Here is a 25,507-nt window from a genome sequence, read left to right on the forward strand (position 1 = left end):
TAATAAGAATGCAACCTACTTCAGATTTAAGGCCTAATGCCTTGATTCTGGGGCAGATTGCAGTTTCTTCTCAATTATCTTGTGCTCACAACTTAGAATATCACCAAGGAAAAAGTTTGTAAGTTTTGGAGAAAGAAAAGAAAGGTATTTATGGTACAACAAACTGGTGCCATATCATTTTCACATAGTTGCCTCTCATCTAAACATAGAGTATGTTTCATATAATCCATTGCCTGAGAAGCCCGTGGTGCATGGAGGCAAGCTCTGTCTGAAATGATTTCCTCCACATTGAATTGATTATATGGGATCTCTTCCAGAAATTCCTGTGCCGCCTACTCCTATCTAAGAGCTTTCTTCCATTTGCAGAGACAGAATTTTCGTAGTACAGTTCTTTCTGTTAAAGGTGATTTTTTGTGATTAGTAGCAAGGCTCTCCTCACACTTCCAGTGAAGCGAGCATCTTCCCTTTTGTCTTTTTTCTTTAAACTTGCCATCCATCTGCAAAGTTGGGTTGAACCTGCTCTTTTATTTGCCTGTGCATGCATGTGTATGTGGCTGTCACGAGTCATGTCAACTGATTCTTAAAGTTTTTGCTTTTTCCTTCAAATGTTGGATTTTACTTTTAGGGTCACCACCCGAGAAATGTTTTCATTTTAAATGCCAAACACATGACGAGTGTTGAATCAAGATCATTGAGCGGTGGTATATGCATTCTGGCATGTTGATAATCTTTGATCCAAATGTCTGGCACGAAGGTTGAACAGGAGCCCAAGCTCTCTATGAACATTAGGCATCAATAGTACGTTCCTGTTTGAGTATGTCAAATTCAGAGACTTTAATTTTCCCCTTTGTTATCATTGGGGTAAAGCTCTTCTTGCATTTTTATTGCCTGTTAACACATGCATATTTTCCATTTTGGGTAGGTCAAATTTCAATGCATCTCTTAAGCTCCCTTCTTGTTAGTATTTGGTGGAAGGCTCTTTTGCAGCATGCATGTCAATTCACATGCTTGTTTGTAGGCATAGCATCAAACAGTATAAAAATGACTGATATGCGTATGCAGTTAGCTGTTCCTAATGGATAGACTCGTTTGTATGTTTCAGATCAGTCGTGATTGTCAAGAGTTGGAGCCATCCATTGGTGAGCAGCTGGCTTCTCTTCTTTATCTTGAACCAGACAGCGAACTGATGGTACAAGTGTACTTCATTGCTTGTAGTTGTCACATTGCCTTGGGTTTCTTTTTTTAGTAGCTTCATTTTTGTCCATCGACTACTGGCAATTTGTAGCTTATGTAACACTCGGTATCCTTTCAGGCCATTGCAGTTGCTGCAGAGTCAAAACGTGAAGAGGAGAAGACTAAAGGAGTTAGTCCGGCAGATGGCATGGAAAATCCTGATATTGTCCCGTTCGAGGATAATGAGGAAGAAGAGGAAGAGGAGAGCGATGAAGAAGAAGAGAGTTCAGGCCCTACTCTTGGCATGATGCAAGGTCGAGGAAGGGGGAGAGGAGCCATTTGGCCCCAACTTCCATTGGCTCGTGGAGGAAGGCCAATGGCTGGACTGAATCCCATGGGTTACCCTCCGTTCATGATGGGTGCAGATGCCTTTGGTTATGGAACGGTTCCAACAGATGGGTTTTCAATGCCGGATGTCTTTGGTGTTGCACCTCGTCCGTTTGGCCCTTATGCCACAGCGAGGTTTCCTGGTGACTTCTCAGGTCTGGGTCAGTCATCTGGCATGAACTTCCCTATGGAGGCAGGTGGACCTACATCAGGTATGGTTTTTCATGGTCGGCCGCCACAGGCTGGTGCCATGTTCCATCCCAATGGAGTAGGCATGATGATGAGTGCAGCTCGTGGTTCATTCATGGGCGGGCTGGGCATCCCACCGCGTGTAGGCAGACCGATCAGAATGCCATTTCGCCCACCTCCCCTACCACCTCCTCTTCCACAAGGAAGCAATGGTCAGGGTAGGCGGGAGCAGAAGCGACCGGCAAACGACAGGAACAGTGGCGGCGACAGATATCCACCAGGTCCAGAACAGAGTAGGGCTCCTGATATGGCGAGTCCAGTCAATGGACTCGAACCTGAGCCAAAATATGCGCCACCATCAAGAAGCCAGCATCAGGATGCTTTCGTCATGGGGAATAACTTCAGGCATGATGAGAGCGAGAGTGAAGATGAGGCACCTCGTAGGTCAAGGCATGGTGAAGCCAAGAAGAAGCGGCGGGAATCTGATGGTGGTGACGCATCAGCGGAGCACTGGGACATGCCATCCATGGATCTAAAAAACTAGTTAGGTTAATTTGTTGCTGCCATTTCTTTTTCAGTGAGATCTTGCCAGACCCTTGGACCCTTTGCTCTGGCTCTGGTTTTGTATCTTTAATGATTTATAAATGCTTAGATAAACCATTTGTTTTGGGAGGGTTTTTAGGTGTCTAAGAATTGATTCCAAGATGGGTTTCCTTTTTTTTTTGGATAGTTAGATTTGCTGTAATTTCTTATATTTGTACATACAGGAAATCGCTCTCCCATTCTTGTTGAGATTTCAGAAAATTTTGTAAATTACAGCAGGTGCATCTTATTTCACGTAATTTTTTAATGAATCAACCTTTCTTCTTTATTTGAGTGTACATTCATGACTGTGGCTCTTTGATTACAATTCATTTCTAGCTTTCTGAGATTTGTCTCATTTATTCTTTTGGGCTAACCTCATGATTCAGGAATGATAGCCAGTCTCTATCGGTATAAAGTATTTGGCTTGCAAGAAGTAAGTTTAGAGTTGAAATCTCCTCTCTTATAGCTTTGAAATAATGTATTTATTTTGTAAACGAGTCGCCTTGAGCTTGGTCCAGTAGGTTTAAAGGCTAAATTTTGTTGTTTTCAATTTAAAAAAAAATATATTTTTGTAAATGAGCCAACTCAAGCTCAGCTCATTTAACTCGGGCTTGCAATGAACTTGAGCTCAGCTCGGCTTGCCACAAGAATGAGTAGAGCTTGAACACCCACTGTTCGGTTCGGTTAGCTGGTAAACGGTGGGGCTTGCCACAAGGAGCAGAGCTTTAACACTCTGTTCGGTTCGTTCAGCTGGTGAATGGTCGGGATGCAATTTGCCAACAGGTTAGATCTTTATCCAATTTTTACCTGGCCGAAAAAAAGTTGTTGGGGTTGATATAGACCACAAAAACATGCTTTGTTTTATAAATGGATCTGTTGCAACATAAGTAATTTCAGGTTCAGCTGGATGCAGGTAAGAATTGGATAAATGAATGGGTTCAAACCAGGTTTGACCCAGCTCTGACCTGACCTGTTTTACATATTTTTATAGGAAAACTATGTAATTGACCTTTTTTTTAAAATGGGGATCAAGTGTCAAGCGGGGTTGGAATACATTTGATCTGTAAATTTATCATGTGTTCCAAGTAGGATTTGGATCTAGAATTGTACCCCTCATTAAAAGCCAGAACCAGTATAGGTTCAGCCCATATCCAACCCATTTGCAACCTTTGTTACTGGTGATAATATTAATGCTTATTATCACCTTATCCGAACTGGACTGTATGAGTTCTTGTTGCCCAAGTTCATTGGACCAATGTGTTTCTACTTACTGCGGTGCACAAACACCACCACAAATCTCGGTATAAAAAATCTTGTGGTAATTTAAAAAAGGTTGTGATTTTCTGTGTTTTGTGTGGCAGTACTTTGTAAAGTACTCGGGCCGATCACCTAACCGCGCTTCAGTGTTTGAACATGCCTAGATATCCACTTCCGATGTCAAGAGTAGGGATGTACATGGTTCAGATTAGAGTTGGATGCGACCGATACTAGATCCGATTAATCATGTTGGCTAAACAGTACCTGGTTCGGATTGAACTCGGACGGTGAAAAGTTCAAACTCAATGCAATTTTTTACATGTAATCTGATTCAGTTCTCCATCGAATTCAGATATATTTCAGTTTTGGTAGCAAAAAATCAAAACCATATCTGCATCCTGATTATAATCGGATATGGTTTTGGCTTACCAAATTTGACTAGAAGGAGTCGGATTCGGTCGATCTGATATCGGATAAAATTCAATCCATCAACATCCCTAGTTTGGAGCAAAAATTCAACAATGTATGTAGTTTTTCTCTGAATGACATGAGCCTTAATTGGCCCACGCATCTAGTTTGCAGCCTTTCATATAGTCTGACTGTGAATAATCTACTCAGCCCATGTGTTAAACATGGACTAATATAGGTGCGATTCTGCTCGGCTCTTGCTTGTACCTGATTCAATTCAACTTTGAACCTATCAGCCTATGAAGCCATCTCCGTGCAACCCATTATGGTTAGATAGGGTCAGGGTCTGACAGAAAGTCATCCTTAGATAGGGATGTCAATGGATCAGATTTTATCCAATACTATGACTGAAACTGATTTCATTTGATCGGATTTGGTAAGTTAAAAACATCTTTGATTATAATCAGATGCAAATATAGTTTTGATTTTTTTTCTACCAAATCTGACACATATCTGTCTTTGATGGATGTCCAATCATGAAGATTAACTCAGTATAGACTCCAAGAAAATTAGTTGTAGAGTTCTTTCTAATCTTGGCTGTACTCATCAAAGATCCAATTGCATAAGGAACTTCCCCCCATTAATGTGCTTATTTAAATGAGAATCACAAAAACACAAGCACACACAATATTATGTGGTTAGGTCTGGCAAGACCTACGTCCATGGGTAAATCTCTTTCTTTACTTGACGCAGAAGTGGTTCTCTTCATTTAAATAGGCACATTAATGGGGGGAAGTTCCTTATGTAATTGGATCTTTGATGTGCTGGCTGCATCTGACCCGAATATGAACCGTTTACATCCCAATCCTTAGCATGCCAAAGAATAGGATGAGTTTTAAAATCACATACCAACCTAGGTTTCAAAATGCCTTAATTGGGTCTGCACCTTTAGGGGGGGCAACCTACCCAATAAGTCTGGGTCTGCACCTTTAGGGGGGGCAACCTATCCAATAAGTCCATTACCCTAGAGGGTCAGGCTGAATTCAGCATTAGATATTTAAGCTGGCTTAAACAATTTGAAAATAACCTATAAATGGGGGGTTAGGACCAAGGTACTATGTATTTTGTCATCCAATGATGACCTTTTGGGACTTGCTTGGGGTGCCTGGTTGTTCATGCTGGGACAGGTGTCCAAGTCATTCTATGTGAGTGTTAGAGAGAGTATAGATGTGTTCAGATGCAGTAGAGTTAGAGTGGAAGGCAAGACTAGAAAGAAAGAGAAGAGAAAAAAGAAAAAAAGGAATAATAAAAGAGTGAAAATGAAGTCGGGTGATGAAAAGGACAAGTTGGAGGAGGGTGAGGGAGCTATCAATGAACAACCACTTCGGTCGGTGCCTTGTCGCTTCCTCATTGCTTTTTTCCTTAAAGTTTTGATAAAGGGGGCTCTTAATTAAAAATTATTTATGTCAAAATAAACTAAATTTTATAGTATCTCAAATAACTTGTCCATGCAAAATTTTTTTTTCTCAAATTTACGAATAACTTGACCAAACAGCACATCCACTTGAATCCTTTCTTTGAAGACCAAAACAATTGGTGAACATAAATTCAAGGTTGGCTAAAGGTTGATTTGCTTCATCTCTTAACATGGATTGTTTAACCAATCTGTCTAATTTTTTGTTATATAAACTAAAGTCTTCACCTTAGTGCACTCAATGGATCAGATCAGATCTCAACCAGGATTGGTCAGTCCATCACAGAACCACAAGAAAGATAGAGTTTATGCGACAATTGGAACAGGCAATGAATGGTAAGAACCAGAATCAAAATTTTAGACAGTCAGTGTAGTACTGAGATTAGGACCTTCCCAGATCCGATCCATTAGCCCTTTCAATGCAAATGACCAAACTGCCCCTGGGGTCCTGCACCCTATTTCCAACTCTTTCATGACTCTACCTCGGGCTATGGATCTTTTTCCAAAGAAAGTTGATGAGGGTTAGGAAATGAAGAAACCCTTTTTTGTGGTTAAGAAAAGGGTTGCACCCTCCTGATTGAACAAATTGCATGAGAACTAAATTTCATGGTGACCCTGTGCTGAATCACTTCTCCAAAATGTGGCAGGTTCCTCTTCTTTAAACCATATCCCCTAACAAAACTTCATTTGTCTCAACCAACTTCTTTTTTAGTACTTAAAAAATTCACTTCCATTAGTTCCAACTTCAGAGCAGGTAGACTTTTTTTTTTTAAAGGCAAGTGGGGTTAGGCAGACACCACAGGTTATTATTCAACCTACCAACCACTGGGGTTTTGAACCTGCAACATCCCACCACAAGGAGATGTGCCCTGACAGAACCTACCTGTAGGATTATGTGGCTATAACCCAGCCATTGGGAGGGCCATCCCAATGGTTGTGACTCTCCCAACGGTTGGCCATGTGTTATGCGACAGTTAATACTCTTAAACCATAAAGGAACATAAATTAAGAAAGAATAAAACACTACATAAAACATGGATACATATTCAAGAGACGTCTCTTGAGATTGAAAGGGCATTTCTCCTTTAGGCACAACCAGTCCAACACCCTTTTGATGGAGTATAAATGTGAGGCCAGGGAAGCAGGTTCACATACATATGACATACATAAGAAATACACAAGTTTAGTGATTACAGAAAATCACATCAAAACTACTGAGAAAATTCATAGGACTAGAGGCTGTGATTAAGATCCAGACTCCAGTGCCCTTGGCGCTTTACAGCGTTACTGTGCATTCCCTTCAATCTCTCTGTTTTCTCACTATCTGCTTTCGCTGCACACTCAGAGTCTGACATTGGTATCAGAGCGGGTTTGATAGATCCCTGTCGATGTTCGAAGCAGTTTGTGCATGCGTTGTGAAAGTCGGCCACCATAAAAAAATTGGGGATTTAGCGAAAACGGGTCAATCATTTTTTTTTTGTCAACAAACAGTGAAAAAGAGGAATTCTTGTTTGGTAAAACCGTGGTGTTGGGTACGAATATAAACCCTCGGTGCACCGCTGGTAGTGCATGCGATTGGAGTGTTTTTCGACGGCCCTGTAAAAATCCACTTCTCTGAAAAAAAAAAACAATCAGAAGTGTGATTTAATACAAACAACAACAACTACGCCTTCATCCCAAAACAATTGGATAAAAGTGTGACTTAATACAAAAAAGGAAAAAACTGTGATTGCCAGAAGCTTGTCGAGTACTGTTGGCATATAAGACCAGACTTTTTTGAAATTACAGAAAGGTATATTAACATTTTCGTTTAACTCGAAATATTCAAAAAATTTGTTTCAGGGGTTCTGATTTTTTTTTACTCAGAACAGGCTTTTGACTTTTCTATTTTTACAAAAAAGTGATTCTGCTTTGCAAAAAACCTCTTAAGTATGCTATTTGCTTAGGTTAGCAAAATTTAAATTTTCTGAGCATATTTTTGCATGTGTTATGTTGTATGCCTAAACTAGAGTAGTGACACAAAAGTTTAAATTTATTTAGTTTATAAATTAAATTGTTAGTTGATAAATGCATAATCACTAGTATTTTTCTATTTTAGGCAAAATGGCAAACAAAATAATTATGGTTGAGTTATCAAAAATCAAGAAATTAAATGGCACAAATTTTGGAATAGGGAGGTAAATGAAATACTTGCTAACTCATGATAAAATCAAACCTTCAGTAACTAATATATCTACTAAATAAGAAAAGAAAATCTATAATAAGTTCATTGAGGATGACCAACTCGCTCGAACAACTATCCTCACTTTCATGCTTGATGACCTTATTTGAGTATTCGAGGAGTATGACTCAACCAAGAAAATAATGGAGGCAGTTAAGGTGAAGTATGATATGACTTCAAAAGTTCATACCCAACTTCTCCTGGAGCAGTACAACTCATGCAGGATGAAGGAGTCATACCACGTAGTCGACCATATCAATCATATGCTGGTAATGGTCAAGGATTTGACCATAGTTGAGAATAATGTCTCAGATGCATACCACTATCATCCTAAGTAGAGTGAGGAGACTTTTTTTTGGCTGTTTCTCCAAATAAATATCCAAAAATAATAAAGTGGCATAAAAAAGTATATAAAATAGTTCTTCTATCTAAATGCTTGTTTCTAAGTTTCGATTTTAAACATAAATACATATGGTATAAAAAACAATACAATTCTTCCACCATGAAAATAGCATTTACAACCTCAAAAAGAGTTTATTCGTATTGAAAAAAGCATGCGATGTATTCATAAAAAGTGAACTTTTAAAAAATTTGGATAGTTTCTCGCTTCCAAAACAAGATTCTTTTATTGATATTCACACTGAGAAACCACCCTTAGGATTAGAGACCTAGCCGCGCTGGCTTTGCATGCCGTACTTGTGTGGGCAACGTAAAACTCGGTGGGCTTACACCAAGCCCCCAGGGAGTTTCAAAAGCTTCCCTAACTATGAAAATATTTTCCATTAATTCCATCTATCCTCTGTCAGACTTATTCATAGATCTGGGTCTGTTAATAATTGGTATTTTTTTTATATTTGGGTTGGGAGTTGAGACATTGATGTACCATTATCCAACCCATTTCACTGGAGGGTCATTTTTGACCCCGACAGAGACGGAGATGGGTATTTTCATCATTGAAGAAAAGACAGATAGCCCTAAATGGTCCTGGCCGCATGTGTGATGTACAAACAAACTCGGTGGTCTCTCGAGTTGATCGAGGTGCTCACTCCACTCAAAGTCGAGCAGTAAAAAATGCCCAAAAAAAAGTCACTCCATCATTAAAAATGGTTGTAATTGTCATGAGGCTGAACCAGAAGAGCCTCACCCTAACAAGCTTTTCTTGCAATTAGCTCTCAAGTATGAGCATATGAATAAGGATAAGAAGGGAGAAGTCATGAACACAAGTCACCTATTTTTAATCTTCACACGGTTTTAAGCCTAAGGATAAGGGCCCATTTTTTAAGAAATGCAAAAAGAACTTTAAGGGGAATCATGTAAAAAATAAGAACCATAATGCAACAACAAAAGGTTTTTGCTTTTCCTATAGAAAGTCAGGGTATTTCAAGAAAGATTGCCCAAACAAATCAAGGAAAAAAAATCTAGGAAAATAGGTTGGAGAAAAATGTGAAGTTGTTTGCATAGTATATAAGTCTCTAATCATATATGGTGACCTCCCAAGATGGTGGAGAGACTTATGGGCGACGCAACACATCTCAAATACAAAAGAAGAACTTATAGATTTGGAGTTGAAGCCTGGTGATCACAAGATATATATGAGTAATAGTACCTATAGTGATATGGTCGGAATTGAAACTTATAGGCTTCAATTAGGAGAGACCAATTTGTTATTGACAAATGTAGTGTATGTACCTTTCACGAGAACAAATCTGTTATTTGTAACAGACTTTGTCAAAAAGAGCTTTGAAGTCCATTTTCGTGGTGATATAGTCACATTTGAAAAACATAAAAAAGTAAAGCTCACGGGTCAATATGATATAGACCAAGGTCTCTTTCGTCTTGACGTAACTCCTTCAAAGATTAATGCAATGATTATGTATGAGTATACTGATTGTGCTTTGCATGTTGATGTATATTTGTGGCATTTAAGGTTAGGGCTTGTAAATATTAAAAAAATAAAAAGAATAGTTAGCATAAGGTTACTATCTTCACTCAAACATATAGATTTTAAAAATTATAAATTATGCATATCTGAAAAATGATAAGAAAACATTTTTCTAATGGTAGTAGACTACCTGAACTTTTTATTATGATACATAATGATATACGTGGACCCTTAAGAGTAGAAACACATAAAAGAAAATCAAATTTTATCACATTCATAAATGACTATTCTAGGTATGACTACATTTACCTAATTTCTAGAAAATTCAAAGTTTTAGAAATGTTTAAGGCATATAAACATGTGGTTGAACGATTATTAACAAGAAAAATCTAAATAATTAGATCTGATAGAGGTGATGAATATGATTATGATAAGTTTAAATCTTACTGCAAGATCATAATATAACCTCTCATACAACTATGCCATATACATAAAAAAAAAAGTATAGCAGAGAGAATGAATAAAACCTTAATAGATATAACAAGATTCATGTTGGCACGTAAAAAACTTCCTAAAATTTTTTTGGGAAAAGCCATAAACACTGCCATGTACATTCTCAATAGGGTTCATTCTAAAGTTATAGAGCTTATACCTTATGAGTTGTGGAGTGACATAAAACCAGATTTAAGTTATATACAAAAGTGAGGGTCGCCTGCACATGTGTTGATTTTTACTCAGATGAGGGACAAGTTAGATAACAAGACTATTAGGTGCATCTTTATGGGGTACCCAAAAACATCAAAGGGTTATATATTATACAATTTTTAAAAAAGATTTATAGAAAGCAGGAAAGTAGAATTCTTAAAAAATAAAGAAGACTGATCTTGAGGATGATGGTGTCCTTCTTGATATCATAAATGATTTTATGGTATCTAATTAAAAGTTTGAGTATATTGAACCAATTCTGAATGATCAATTTTCTTCATAACCTATAATTGAGCAGAAAAGGTTGATAACTTCTCCATCTTATCTTAGTGATTACTGTCTTTTTTTTTAGCGAAGAACTATGTTACTTAATTGATTTAAATGAAACTCTTGATAACTTAAGTTTTAACGATGCAATTGTTTTTAATAAATCTAAACATTAGATGTAAGCAATAAAAGATGAGTTAGATTCTATAAAAAAGAATCAAGTTTGAGAACTAACTACTTTGTGAGGAAATTGCAAGACAATTGGTAGTAAGTGGCTTCTTAAAAAAAAACTCAAGGCTGATGAAACTATTAATAAGTTCAAGACGATTAGTTGAAAAAAGTTATTCTCAACGTGAGTGTATAGATTATAAATAAACTTATTCTTTTATGGCAAAATTGGCCTCAATTCGTATTATTTTGACACTGATGACTTATTTTAATTTTGACCTATATCAAATGGATGCGAAAACAACTTTTATGAATGATGAATTAAAAGAAATCATATTTATATAATAACCATATGACTTTAAAATTAAAGGTCAAGAAAATAAAATATATAAGTTGAATAAATCTTTGTATGAGTTCAAGCAGTCAATGTACTTGACATTTCACAAGGCCATAACCAAGTTGGGTTGTGAGGCAAATAATTTAGACCACCATGTATATACCAAGAAAAGTGAGAGTAAGTTTACTATTTTGTCCCTCTACGTTGATGACATACTAACAATAAGAAATGATATAGACATGATAAATAAGACTAGGTCTTAGTTAAGTTCTCGATTTGAAATGAAGGATATGTGTGAAAACTCATATATCCTTAGAATTAAAATTCAAAAAAATAGAAAATCAAGGTTGTTATGTCTAAGTCAAAGAGAAATATTTTGATGATATTCTAAAGAGATTTAGAATAAAAAATATCAAAGCGAATGGTACTCCTGTGGTTAAAGGCCTAAAACTAAGTAAGAATGATTGTTTAAAAGATGAACAAGAAATGTCAGATATTATCTATGCTCAGGCAATTGAAAGCCTAATGTATGCTATACTTTACACTAGACTTGATTTTAAGTTTTGTTGTGAGTTTAGTAAGTAGATACCAAAATGATCTTCGTCTTTTTCATTGAGAATCAATGAAAAGAATCTTTCAGTATCTAAAGAAAACTAAGAAACTCAAGCTATGCTATCAAGCAAATAGACTAAGGCTTGTGTGTTATTCTGATGCAGATTTTGCTGGTGATAAAGATAAAACAAAATTTACCTGTATTTACTTTAGAAGGTGGGGCAGTTGCATGATCATACAAGAAGCAAGGGTGTATGACACAACATACCCAAGAAGCTGAATGTATAACCTGTAGCATGACAATCACATCTGGTGTTTGGATAAATCACTTTCCAAATGATTTGAAATTGAATATTCCAAGAGATTCAGTTCAAATTTAATGTGATAATAAAGTTTCTATTAATTTAATTCATAGATAGCTCTAAGAGTAAGCATATTGAGGTTAAATACTAATATGTTCATGTTTATAAAAAATGAAATAGTAGTTGTTGGTTATGTTCCTTCAAGTGACATGATAATAGATCCTCAAACTAAGACCCAAAATTTTTTCACTAGACTTGTGAGTCAGATGAGACTCAGATATGTCTAATTGCTGATTATATAAGTCCACAATAGATTGCATGAATAATATATAACTTAAGAATGTGTTTCAATGCTAATCTCTAACAAGTGAATATGCTTGAAACACTAGTGGCCCTTTATGGCCAAGTGAAAAATGTAGAATAATGTGATCATAAGTCAGCCATTGTGACAGTTAATATCTTAACTATAAAAAAACATAAATTAAGAAAAAATAAAATACTATAGAAAACATGGTTAGATAGCATGATTCAAGAGAGGTGTATCATGAGATTGAAGGGGCATTTCTCCTTTGAAAACAACCAGCCCAACACCCTTTTGGTGAAGTATAAATGTGAGGCTAGGAAGGTCGGTGGTTCACATACAGAAGAAATACATAAGTTCAGTGATTACAAAAACTCACATCAAAACTAATGAGAAAATCCAAAAGACTAGAGGCTATGATTAAGATCCATTACCCTTGGCGATTTCTAGTGTTACCGTTCATACCCTTTAATCTTTCTCTTTTCTCACTCTCTGCTTCTGCTTCACAAAGTCCAAACACTACCAAACCATGTGGAGCTCCCATTGAAGTAGCTAGACTTATCCAGCTTTACAATTATGCTAAGTCTCATGCTCAATTTTGGAGCTTTGCATCCATATGAAAATACCATTTCCATGTGTTGTCAAAGTATGGATTTTTTTTAAGGTCAAGCTGGGATTAGGCAGACCCTACACAAGTTTAAAACCCAATGATATAGTTGTATAACTGGTAGGGGTGTGCCTAACCCGGCTTGACTTTAGAAAAAAAATACAATTGAAGATGAAATGACTAAAAACATCTTATAAATGTGGTGTTGTTCCGGATGCAGTTTCTTGTCAACACTATTACTGCCAAACAACAAAGAAGATGAGAGCACAGGTGGAAACCATTCAACCACAACGCACCTCCCCTTCAAGCCTCCCAAACTATATAACCTTGTAGTCCATTGAGTTAGACTCCGGTGCCATCCATATCACAAACTTGGCTCGATCCAACGGCCAATTAAAGTTCCATCTTTAGATGCATGATCTCAATGAACTCAAACGAATATTCACTAAGCCAAGCTCAAACCATTTCACTTGGGCGATCTCTTTTTTGAATGAGCGAGCTTGACAATGCAAGGCCTGTTTTGAAGACTTGTTCCACTTCTTGAACCATAATAGGCTCTAAATATGCCAACAAACAAGTCTCAAGCTCGTGAACCCTCCCCTGTTCCCCCCTTCACTTCTTATCAGAGCCCGTTAGACTCGATCTCTCACTGGGGGTTGATTAATGGCCATAAAATCGTTTACTAATGGTGCAAGTTACAACTCTCTAAAATGACCAACGTGTCCCTGTACGGAAGAAGACATGCATGGCATTCACAGAAACTGTGAGGGCATACATGTCACCAGAAAAAGCAGTTTTTTTTTTTTTGCAGATAGAAAAAAGAAGTCTGCTAAATCTCAGACTTCGCAAGGCGAAAAGAAAAAGTGCAATAATTTATTATTTCCTTTTTCTTTTCTTTTTTAAATTCCGCCGAAAAGAAAAATAAGAGAGAGAGAGAGGGTTCAAAAGGGGAGAGAGAGAGAGAGAGAGAGAGAGAGGGAGAGGGAGAGGAGAGGGGAGGGGGAGACGCGTCGATGGCTCTAGAGAGCTACGGTTTCTCTTTCGGTTTTCATCTCTTGGTGGGTTTGCCCTGGTCTTAAGGAGAACCCGGTTTCTTTCCTCCTCCTTTTACCCTCTCTCTCTAGACTATCTCTCTCTCTCTTCTCCGGCATTTTGATGGCGGAAACGTCGGGCATTCAGATGAAAACCCTAGAATCTCTCCCTTATTTATACACCCACGAGTCCTTTCCCTGGCTTCTCTTCCACCATTGAAGGACACCGTCCTACAAAGCAAAAGCAGAGAAGGAAAAAAAAAAAAGCTGCCAAAGCGCCTCTTCTTCCCTTGCAAACAACCCTAGTCACTCAAGGTATCGCTCTCTTCTTTCTCTCTCTACAGCAAGGGTATTTTAGTCATTGTGATATACTTTGGGTTGGTGTTGGTTCGGGGTGGTGGCTTAATGGAGGTTTTTTTGTAGTTGGGGGTCACGTGCGACGTTGTGCAATCAAAGGCTTATTTGACCATTATGCCCCTGAAAAATAGGAAAATGTCGTTGTCGTCCATACCCTGCTTGTGAAATGTACAGGTGAGGGTGGTGCGGTGTTAAAAAGGAGAGGTTTGTGGTATGAGAACCTGTAGACCGTCCATCTTAGAGTTGGTAAGATGGACGGCTAGGGTGCACTCGTTCATGCATTGTGGGGGTCGGCTATCCTAGAGTTTGGAGGGAGGTGGGTTCATGGTCGGCTCTGATGGGTCGAGCCTAGTTTCTGCCCAGCTCCGACTGTTTGTGGCCTAACCTGGTACGGGGTGGGCTGGATTCTATGCATGGTAATCTTGGCCATGCTGTGCCTTAGGCAAAAAATAATGTGAGCCAAGTTGCGTCCTATGCCCAGCTTCGTCTACTTAGCCATATTCCATCATTTTTCCCAAGTTTGATTTTAACGTTATTTTCCAAATGGTGCATTCAGAGTTATTTTCCTTGTTTTATTTTAACTCTGACGTAGATTTTCTATTATCCATTTACATCCATACTTCCAACTTCGAAGAACCTTTAGTTGGTATCTTCATATTTTATTATTTTTCCTTTTTTGTGTTTTTCCCTTTTTCTCGTTGAGAGTAGCAGAAGCCAAATTGTTGTTTTTGCATGTTTACATATATATCCGGTTAAAAAACCTTCCCTTAAATTGTATATTTCTTTTCTTGTTGATTTTTTGGTTTTTTGTGACCACTACTTTTTTCATACGTAGCGTCGTATAGATGTTGGTACACATCAGCATATCAGCCGTTGATCTCGTGCAGGGTGGAAGGTGGATGCCCTTCTCAATGCCAGGGGTGGTTGGCGTGTTATAGGTACACCAACCTATCTGTTGAGCTGTGCCATCAATCTAACAAGATGAACAGTGCACAGTCGTTGTCCTATTACCATATTTTTTGAAGTTTTTCTGTGTTCTGTTTTTTTGTTTTTCTGGTTTGTTTATTTTGCTTTTAGTATCTTGTCGTTTTAGAGCAGGGCAGGTCCACTTGGACAGGTCTCGGGTTCCAATCCCACTATGGGCCAAAGGTTTAGATGGACCGACGCCAAGCCCAACAAACGGGTGGCGGATGATGTGGGCCCACTCAACAGTAATTGTGTCTACCCTAGGACTGTTTGTTGATCGGACCTGTACTGGACCCAATTAGATATGAGCCTGATCCAATGTACCGCCACTTTAGGGTGTCTTTATCAGTAGTCTTAAATATCGGAAATATTTCCGAAATATTGAGTTTTTATCATGTTTTAAAAAGGCAGTACACTCTCAAAAAAGCTAGTTTGAAAGCACGGACATATTTTCACGATATAAATGCTTTATCATTTTACATATATTTTTTTTTGTATATTTATATGGATTTTTTATGATTTTAATTTTTTTATATGCCATTACCTCCTAAAATTTCTTCAAAAAGAAAAAATCATGAGTTTTCCTTCACCAAGAAAATCTCCCATACGGGGGACCATTGTGACAAACGTTTTTATCGGCAAAATCTCGTTTTTCAAGAACTTGCAAGAAATTGAAAATTTTCCATAAATCTTGCATTTTTTTTCAGCAAAATCTCAGCAATAAAAAATACATTTAAAATATATATTTTTATAATAAAAATTATTTAGAAATAAAAATACACAGTTTTTTCATGATAAATTGCCGTTTAAAATGTTAATATTGCGTTTAAATTGCGGTATTTATGTTTTTTTCATAAATCTTGCGATATTTTGAAAATCTCACAAAAATTGCTGTTTTAAACTTTCAGGCAATTTCCCGTCGCGAGATTTTCATAAATCTTGCAATATTTGTCACTATGCCGGGGACTCCGCATGTCTGGCAGGAGCAGTTAGTGTACGTCACCTTGTGTTGGGACATTGCAAGTTCGAATCTCACTGGTATAATTGTATAACTGGTAGGGGTCTGCCTAACCCCAGTTTTCTGTCTTAAAAAAGACCTTCACACCTTAATGGGTATGACCGTAGACTTTTTATCGAAAGGTGAAAGGTTCAAATCCCGTTGGGTAACCCTAGAGTTATTGTTTAAAAAAAAGAAAAGAAAATCTCTCGTACTATGCCTCAGCACGTCTGATAGGGATGACTTGTGACTGTCACCAAAGCTGAAGGGACATCACAAGTTCGAAGCTGGTAGGTTCACACCCTTTGCCGCGAGGCCATGTAATTGCAGGTGTGTCTGCAGCCTTATCGTGGAAGTAACCTGGTTCTTTTCTTTTTTTTGAAAGGCAAGCTGGGGTTAGGCAGATATCTCTTAAGCCCCATGTGACCGAAGGATTCAAACCTGAGCCTTCACCTTGACACACGACCCACTTACCACATGGGATACCACCTCCTATAAGTAACCCGGTCCATGATGAGGGTATTCTCATTATAAATACATGTTAAGAGGTTCGAAATTTTTTTTTTTTTACCTTGGACGCCATTCTTTTCTATGCCTGTTTGTTTGATTCCCATGGAAGGGTGAGAGGCTTTTCATGGAAAGGGGCACAAATTTTTGAAAAATCCTGTCAGCTCAGCCTTTCACAAGGGGGGATGTGTGAAAGGTTTCACACATGAAAAGTAGTAAGTGGTGGGAAAACTAAGGCCTCACTTTTCTATCATGATGATTTGATGTTTGTTTCATTCATGATGAGAATGGAAAAGAAAAGAATAGCTCAGCAGTTTCCCATGAAAGTTGCATGAAACAAACCGGCAGTCCCTGGTATGGTCCAATTTTCACTTGATCTTGCTGAGATGATCCCATATGGGTTATAAGTTATTTGGTGGTCTGAATTTGGTTTATTAGTGTAGATGGTGGAAAATCTGATTTTTGTCAGATTTTTTTTGAGAAAAATATTGGTATTTAAAAAATATAAATATTAAACACTATATAGTAAACATATTGATAGCATAAACAATTAGCAAAAACATACTTTTAACACTATTTTACTGCATTAGAGAATGTTTAAACTGTGATCAAACCTGGTTTTGATGTAATTTGGGTTGAGTCTGGTTGGTATTTTGTGGTCGAGCCCAAAAATTCAGAGTTTGGTCGAGTCAGTATCCCAACAAAAGTCCGATCCATTGACAGTCAAAATTTATCACTTTTACATGATCACACCTTGTCCAGTTGGGGTGCAAACGGATCAGATATAGTAGGATATTTGATCCAAACCTTACATGTTATTTTACAGATACATATCCTTAAAGTAAGATCAGAATGTGCATTTGAATCAAATCTGGATTATTTAGGTGGGATCTAATTCAGACTTGAATCAGAATTTGATCTAATTGCATTTGACATGTAAGAAGCTTGTTTTTAATAAAAAAATTTACCTGACCAAGGATTACCACATATGTTCTGGGTCTAGTTCTAACCTACCTCTTTGAATATTGCATTTGGATTTGCTGTTTGCATTTCAAATTTGGATTTGGCATGATCCTTCCCATATCCAATTTATTTGCGCCCCTATCCCCTAGAACAACAGACCACATAAATCAATAAATTGTAACTAAACAGTATGATGATTCAAGAACACAAAGAGGCACAGAGTTTTTTTTTTCATTTTATTTTTAAAATCTGTCCGTACAGATGTGATCTATGTACTTGATTTTGTAGTGATCAACTCTTGAAGTGGGTTTTTATAAGGTTCGAAAAATCAACGGTCCAAAATTTTTGTAAATTTTTGAGGCTCCAAATATCATATTTTTCATGAAAAACACATGATCAATCGATCATGCCTAACACATTTATGGGGATGGAACTGTGAAACATAATCAAAATAAGGACACGTAAATGATGTAACATCAGCACATAAGTTAGGCATGGGAAGGACAACAGCTTTCAAATCAGGGGCATTTTTGAAGCCTTTCTGCTCAAGGCTATGCCACAGGGGCGCGCTCCCCATGACACGAGCGGACACGTGGACACAGACACAACATACAATTATTTTAAAGAATTTTAAGTATAATTTCAAAAAAAAAAATATTTTTAATATTAAAGTATTAAAAGTTAGTTTTTGGTTGATTAAAAAAAAAAAAAGCAAACTTGTGCGTCATCTTGGTGTCCACGTGTCTTTGTGAAGGCATTTGTGTTGAAACGAACCCTTTTTTAATGTCACCAGCTCAAACATTGCAAGTTGGTCATCTGTATACATGATCTCACAGTCTGTTTTGTGGCTTGGATTAAGCCTCAAATGTGGACCATTGGATCTCAAACATGTGGTGTTGTTGAGAATTGGATTTGTACGGCCCTTGTTTTCTTCATCGTAATGCATGGGTCCCAGCTAATACCTGCACTGCCCATATTAAGGCGATGAGCACCATGCATGTATTAAGTATAGTCAAGCCTCATTGAAGGGTATGTGGGACTTGACCTAGAAGGTTGGTGAGCTCGTTATTAGTAAACCTACACCCACCAACCAGGTGTCTACTAGTTTAAACCTTTTTCCGGTGGCCTTGCAAGTGGTTGGGCTCGGTGCACTTTTATGTTCAATCCATCCTTAAATGGATCCTTGTAAGGTCTAGGACAAGTTCAAACCAGTCTATCATATCAGGTTTGGGGATTTGGCTGGGTATGGTTTGGTATAAAAAATGGTAACCATTATTAATTTTTATACCAACTTGATAAGTAAAAGCTAATAATGTCCTCTTAGTTGGTTAGGTCTAAGCCCTATTATTAAATTTTTTTTTTATGATGAGGAACCCTCGCCGAAGCGCAGAAAACACCGGCTGGAGCCCCACGGCGACTCTGCCTGATATGACCCACCTTTGAAAGCTATGGACACACCTGTGCGCCAATGAGGCTTGGGTCTACATCCTATTATTGTTGTGTCAAGTTTGGTGAAATGTTTTTGTTTTTTCAACAGAGAAAGCTGGGGTACCATTGGGATTCGAACTTGCAACATCCTAACACAAGGGTGACGTGCCCTAACTACTCCTACCAGGCAAGGAGTTGGTTTTGGCGAAATGTTAAACGTGTAAAAACTGTGATATTTTCACGCAACTTTAAATTAAAAAAATATATCATGATATTTGTACCAATAGTTAGCCTCTTTCTAAACCGGGCCCACAAGAATCTGAATGTGGAATATTCCATTTGGAAGGAAGTTCATGAGGATACGAAAGTCGATGTTCGAATCATGTAAGGGCATTAACGGAAATAAGATCCTTTGTAACTCCCTCCAAACGCCGGAGGCGCGCGTTTGGTTTGAATTCAAAAACGGAAAAGACATGAAATTCAGGGATTTGAAAACGAAACCTCTCTTCCGAGGACTTGAAAAATTTCAGCTTCTGTTTTCCTTCTCACTCGCAGAAAGAGAAAACCGATTGAATTCTGAGGGCAGAGATAGGATGGAAGCTTCCGTGGCTCTCCAGCGAGATGAGGAGTCGGAGGAGAGTGCGGCGGACTTCTTTGCTCAGATCGACAGCTTGCTGGACTTCTCCGATGTTGAGGCCGGCATTCCCGACGATGGGAGCGATGGGTCATGGGCTTCCGATGTCTCCGGTGGGATGTGCTCGCAATTGACGACCGGAAGCTCCGATGGGAAGGATTCCGGCGACCTCTGCGTCCCTGTAAGTTCCCCCTCCCCTCTCCTCAAGTGCTCTTATTTTTTGTCCTTTTGGCTGTTGGAAATTCGTTATCATTGTGTTGTGATAGTTTGGTTATTTCATACTAATTTGGGGTTTGTTGGATTTGGATTTCCAAGCATGCGGGAACGAAGCCTATTATGTTTGGATTTGGCGAGGAACCAATTCTGCGGAATTGTTTTCCCAGCACAGGGGCAATTTGTGCTGTTTGGACAGTCCAAACGCTGAGTTAGTTAGCTCCATGGTTGCAAAAGTTTAAAACAGCAATAAAATGGCAGCGATTCTAGTGAGAAAATTGAAAAAGAAGCTTTTGCTTTTATTGGAAAAATAAATAAATTCAAAAAATAGAAAATTATAGTTTAGAAGTTTTAAAAATAAGAAAATAGGTAAAATTAAAGAACCCATTTTTCTGAGATATAGTCAAGAAAAAAAAACATGGTATCACAATGAAATTTCCATGAAAATATCATGATATCTACAAACTATTACTGTATTTTGAACATATAAAATGGACGGGAGCCGCATGCACAAAGCTGAGCTGAATCAACCAGCGGCGCAAAACTGTGCCAACTGAGCTGAGTTTGCACCAGGTCTTCCTGATTCGCTTGCCAGACCTCATATCAGTCCGAGTTGTTCGACTATGAACAGACCATGAATCCATGACTAGGAACCAATTCCTCAATGCTATAGATCCGTTCTTCCAGTTGGCTATTTGGGGTTTCTGGTTACTGTGGTAAAAGCATGATAAGGAGGTGTGCAGTAACTCACTGTTTGGTTCACAGAGTGAAGAAGAGGCAGCTCAGTTGGAATGGCTTTCCATCTTCATTGAGGATTCCTTTTCACGGCCGTCTTCAGAGCTCTCTCTCACCGGAATACCGCCCCCCAAATCGAAACCTGCTGTGTTTCTAACATCCAGCCCAACTTCCGTCCTCGAACCTGCAGTCCCAACATGCCCGAAGTTCTGCGTCCGACCACGAACCAGACGATCCAGACGCCCAGCCACCGCAGTTCCATGGACTTGCCTTCCTATCATTTCCGAGAAGCTATCAGAGGGTTCTTCGGAGAAGTCTGCCGCAAAGAGGAAGTGGCCAGAAAGTGGAAGGAAGTGTACTCATTGCTCCATAGAGATGACCCCTCAGTGGAGAACGGGTCCAATGGGACCAAAGACCTTGTGCAATGCATGTGGGGTCCGATACAAATCCGGCAGGCTGTTGCCGGAGTACCGACCGGCTGCGAGCCCAACTTTCATGCCATGGAAGCACTCGAATTCACATAGGAAGGTGATGGAGATGAGGATCAAGAAGGCAAACATAGGAGAAGATGGTGCTGGTGGTGGCTGGAAGATGAGAAGGTGGTGATGGAGTGGTTTTGTTTCTCATGATGTGTCATTTTTTGTTGTACAAAATCAGTGTTAGAGAGACGATAGAGAGTAGTAGAAATTTTGGTGTTCTCTTCCTTCAGTATTTCCCCTTTAACTAATTTGAATTTTGATGGCTTGTCATGTCCATTCAGTTTTTTGCAAATGCTGGATTGTTGCAAGTGGTGGACCTTAAAAGCAGGAGCTGAGTCAGGAATCTAAACTAGGGTGGGCACAAACCCCTTTATTAGGGAGATTTTTGGGTCATGAAGTGCATATAACAATATGGTCAGGTCGGCTTGGAATTCATATCTGAATTGGCGTAAACAGATGTGGATGGATCCAGGATATGATCTAGTTAAATCTTAATTCATCTTTTACATTTTTACACATGATAACAATGGATTTTACCCAATTTCAGTACATCTTGTACTGCAACACAACTCATAACCAAATCTAGAACCGGCCTCAACGTGATATTCAAATTGGATCTCATTCTGAAACCGGACTAACTCTTCAAACTTCAGACATAGTTTGGAGTCATTCTGATCCAAACTCAAATTTGACTCTTTTTCATCCTAACTTTGGGTTACAGGGAAACAGGGAATTAACTGCCAACAAGTTGGCTTTTATCCAAACTAAACTTGACACTGATCCAGTAATAATCATGTCTCAACCGTAGTCTCAAATTGGTGATGAAAATGGATCGCACCTAACCAAAAGTCTGCATCCAAAACAATGTCCAATTTAAAGCACCCCTACAAGGACTGGCTAGAGCCTAAACAGGGTGCAACTTTGACAGCAATATTCAGTCTGGGTCCAGCTCTAACTAACTATGGGTCATGTGCAAGGTTATGAATACTCAAACCTGGTCCAAGTTTACTAATAGTGGGATATTCACTGCCACAGAGAGAGAGAGAGAGAGAGAGAGAGAGAGAGAGAGAGAGAGAGGCACGTAAAAGATCAGGGTGGGCACTCCTAACCTGAACCCCACCTTATTGGGGGGATTTTTGGGTCAGGGTGGGCACGTACCCACCCTGGCCTCAATGTGGCTCCGCCACTGCTTAAAAGGACAGGTCCGATACCCCAATGGACTTATCAACTTGAGCTTGCAGGATTAGATTCATGAGAATCCCAGTTAGTACTGTACATAGTGTGGATATCTCTGGCATGGATCCCATTTGAGAATTGGGACCATGATCCAATTGGGGTTTGTAAAACAGGGTAACACCCAGATGGGTTCACATAATTGGTTATCCTTCGAGCAAAACTGCCAGTCTTTCTTGGTAGAGTACTTGAGAGAGTCTTGCCCGAGTTGCCAATTTACACATGAAAATGGGGTTATGAAGTTTGCATACACCAGTGACAACTTAGACGATTCAAAAGGAGCCGATTCACGTGTCATTTCAATTAGTTTTTTAAAATATTTTTAAAGGGTTACAAAATTTGTTTAATATTTTTAAATATTTTTATTGTTCAATGAAGGGTCATCTGATGGAAAAAAGTTATCGGTTAACAAACTATTCAAATTGATCAATTTGATTCTTAGGTTTTTTTTAAGAAACCGATTCTAACAACATTGTATGAAAGCAACTCAAGCAAATGCATACCAACGCCTCGTGGTTGGTAGGAGCTGTCAGTGCACGTCTCCTTGTGGTGGGTCATTGCAGGTTCAAAACTCAGTGGTACGTTGAATAGTTACTGGTCGGGGTCTAACTAACCTCAGCTTGCCTTTAAAAAAAAAAACTCGAGCCCATGCACAAATTAGAACTCTTTGAAATGTAATCCTGACATCTTGATCTTTGTTCATTCAAGATGCTAGGTCTTGAGATTGAAATATTATCATTGAAGTGTTGCACATGTTGATAGACATCCCTATTTTTTATTCATTTATGTTTGATTTTTTTTTTCTTCATGACCCTTGTGAATCAGGACCTTTTTCAATTTCATGAAGTGCTTCACATTTCTAGTTTCTTTTGACCTGGATGATTACTCCACCGATGACTGTCAACCTTTTCAAATCCCTGAGAAAATGTGTTGACCAGTGGATCAACGGCACATGCAATGGGTGCGTGCAGAAGACACCAAATGTTTACATACAGCAATATTCAATTGACAACAGCTTGTACATGGAAACCACAGGTTTTTCTTCATCTGGATTCGGAAACTGCATCAGATAGGACATACAGGCGATACCATTGAAAAGAAGAGCAATGACAGTCAAGTACAAGTATAATCAGAGTATTAATATTACAGGAGCTGTGGAGTTTAATGACATTATCTGAACATTAACCCAAAAAGGAAAACTCATTGAAGATCAATGATGAACAGTTCCTTTTTTTGCTGCACTAAAATAAATGACTATATTATAACATCTAGAAAGACAAAAAAAAGAAAAAATACAAACAAAAATTGAAACCAGGGAAGAGCAAAGGAAAAATAAAATACATGTGGCAAAATGGAATAAGAAAATTCTATAACTAGTCGATATGCCTATGTAAACAATGTGACCACATCTCTCCTGTATCCCCTCACCATCAGAAGTCTTGGTACATTCTCAACCAGGAGATCCATGTACTCCATATAGAAATATGAAGGATGGTTCACAGGTGGTGGTGGTAAGCTGACCAGCACCACCGCTGCCATCCTTGAATATCTGAGGATAGTAGAGTTGAGTTTCAATGTGGTATACAGAAACCTGTTCACCTGATTCTCATCAATTAGAAGTGCTGGCCCAGCTTTACCTTCTGTCAACTTCCTCATCTCTGCAACTTGCTCTGTTATCCGCTTCTGAGCTGCCACGAATGCCTCAACCGACTCATCCTCCTTCCTACCCTCGACATGCACTTCTCCCATAGTCACCACAATCACCTCTGCCTGCATTCGAAGATCATAAAGGAATTTCTTCACATCTGCTTTCAACTCCTCCGCCTCTGTGTCTTCTTCAGCTATGCAAAACACCTGAATCTTACAGCTCTCAAAACTCTCTTTAGTTAGCAAGAGTTGCGACAAGAGGAGCATCAAGCCTCCATCCCTTACTATCCAGTAGAGATCAATTGTGCCATACTGTTTCTGATACTCGCCAGGCCATTCATCCAAGCCTTTGACAATCACCACAGCTTTGTTAGCAACTATGCAGTCATTGATGATGCTGACAAAAGTTGCAGGTATTTCCCTAAGGTTTTCTCGACGCCATATCTCAGGATAGCGCATGACAACAATGTTTGGTTTCAGATTGCCGAGGCCCATGGTTTGAACAATACCGCGAAAGCCCTCAGACATGGAGGGGGCAACTATGATCTCAGCCACACCCTCACAGCGTTTGTAGTCAATGTATGTGCTTAGTTGGCGGCATGCCATCTTTGCCTCTTCAGCTTTTTCATAGTAATCACCATCGAGGATGGAAACAAAGATTGACATACCTCGTCCTTTCTTTTTCACGCAGTTGGCAAAGTCTGCTAGCTTGGGATGGCATGGAACATTCTCTGGCAACTTTCCCCAAGGGCGGCAGAAGATTAGGGGGATAGGGTACCAGTTCTTTGGGTGGACCTGATTGGCTGCACATCATAGGATGGGAATTAGAGATGAAGTAAATACGCAACAAAGTAAGGTCAACAAAAAAATACAACAATGAACAACCAAAGAACTGAACATGGATAAATAAGTTATAAAAAAAAATTACAGATAACTAAAACACAATCTTAACATTCAAGCTAATTTCAAAGGTCACTGTGCATGATAAATGCTTTGGATGATAGACAAAAAGGACAAATATTCCATAACGATTAAGTCAACCTAAAAACATATTAACTATGTAATATTGTAATATATTAATTTTTTAAACTTTAACTGTACACACCTTAATACTAGACTAATTTAAAAAATTTCCAAGTAAATATTTAACATTCATTCTTAGGTTTATCCTTTGCTGCATCATATACTCTCTTTTCCTTATTATTAAAGCTGGCGGTGGATGTCTAATTGTTGGTGATTATGGCACATCTTCATCAGACATTTCTTCTTCAGAATCTGGTATGACTTTTGGTATTGGTTGTCCTGTTCTGTTATTATAAGCTAGTAAGCATTTATGCATGAACATTGGTTCGAACCATAGTGACAAAAGTTTAAAAGAGCAAATTATCGGCAGCAAAAAGTCTCAAGAAATAGAAATTTTTTGAAAAAAACTCATTTTTTGGCAAAATATTGAAAATAAACAAATTAAAAAATAAAAATGTTTTATAAAAAATACAAATAAA

General features: G+C 38.4%; 2 protein-coding genes and 1 pseudogene across 5 annotated transcripts in view; 2 read left to right on the forward strand and 1 right to left on the reverse strand.

The window, feature by feature from the left end:
- Positions 1-2,616, forward strand: part of LOC149831265 (30-kDa cleavage and polyadenylation specificity factor 30-like) — a 44,288-nt gene extending 41,672 nt beyond the window's left edge. Inside the window, exons 6-7 of the mRNA XM_090013775.1 lie at positions 1,103-1,189; positions 1,313-2,616. Of these exons, the coding sequence (XP_089869901.1) occupies positions 1,103-1,189; positions 1,313-2,293 (1,068 nt within the window). The 3' untranslated portion in view covers positions 2,294-2,616. The remainder of the gene's footprint in view (positions 1-1,102; positions 1,190-1,312) is intronic.
- A 17,041-nt stretch (positions 2,617-19,657) lies between these two features.
- On the forward strand, positions 19,658-21,252 carry LOC149831266 (GATA transcription factor 4 pseudogene; annotated as a pseudogene).
- Positions 21,253-23,479: 2,227 nt separating this feature from the next.
- LOC149831267 (cation-chloride cotransporter 1-like) overlaps positions 23,480-25,507 on the reverse strand; it is a 74,182-nt gene continuing 72,154 nt past the window's right edge. For all 4 annotated transcript variants that reach the window (XM_090013779.1, XM_090013776.1, XM_090013777.1 and 1 more), the window contains one exon: positions 23,480-24,808. In XM_090013779.1, the coding sequence (XP_089869905.1) occupies positions 23,745-24,808 (1,064 nt within the window). In that variant the 3' untranslated portion in view covers positions 23,480-23,744. The remainder of the gene's footprint in view (positions 24,809-25,507) is intronic.

This window comes from Nuphar pumila, chromosome 7 (assembly GCF_984573655.1).
Source record: "Nuphar pumila chromosome 7, dmNupPumi1.hap1.1, whole genome shotgun sequence".
Classification (NCBI taxonomy): Eukaryota; Viridiplantae; Streptophyta; class Magnoliopsida; order Nymphaeales; family Nymphaeaceae; genus Nuphar; species Nuphar pumila.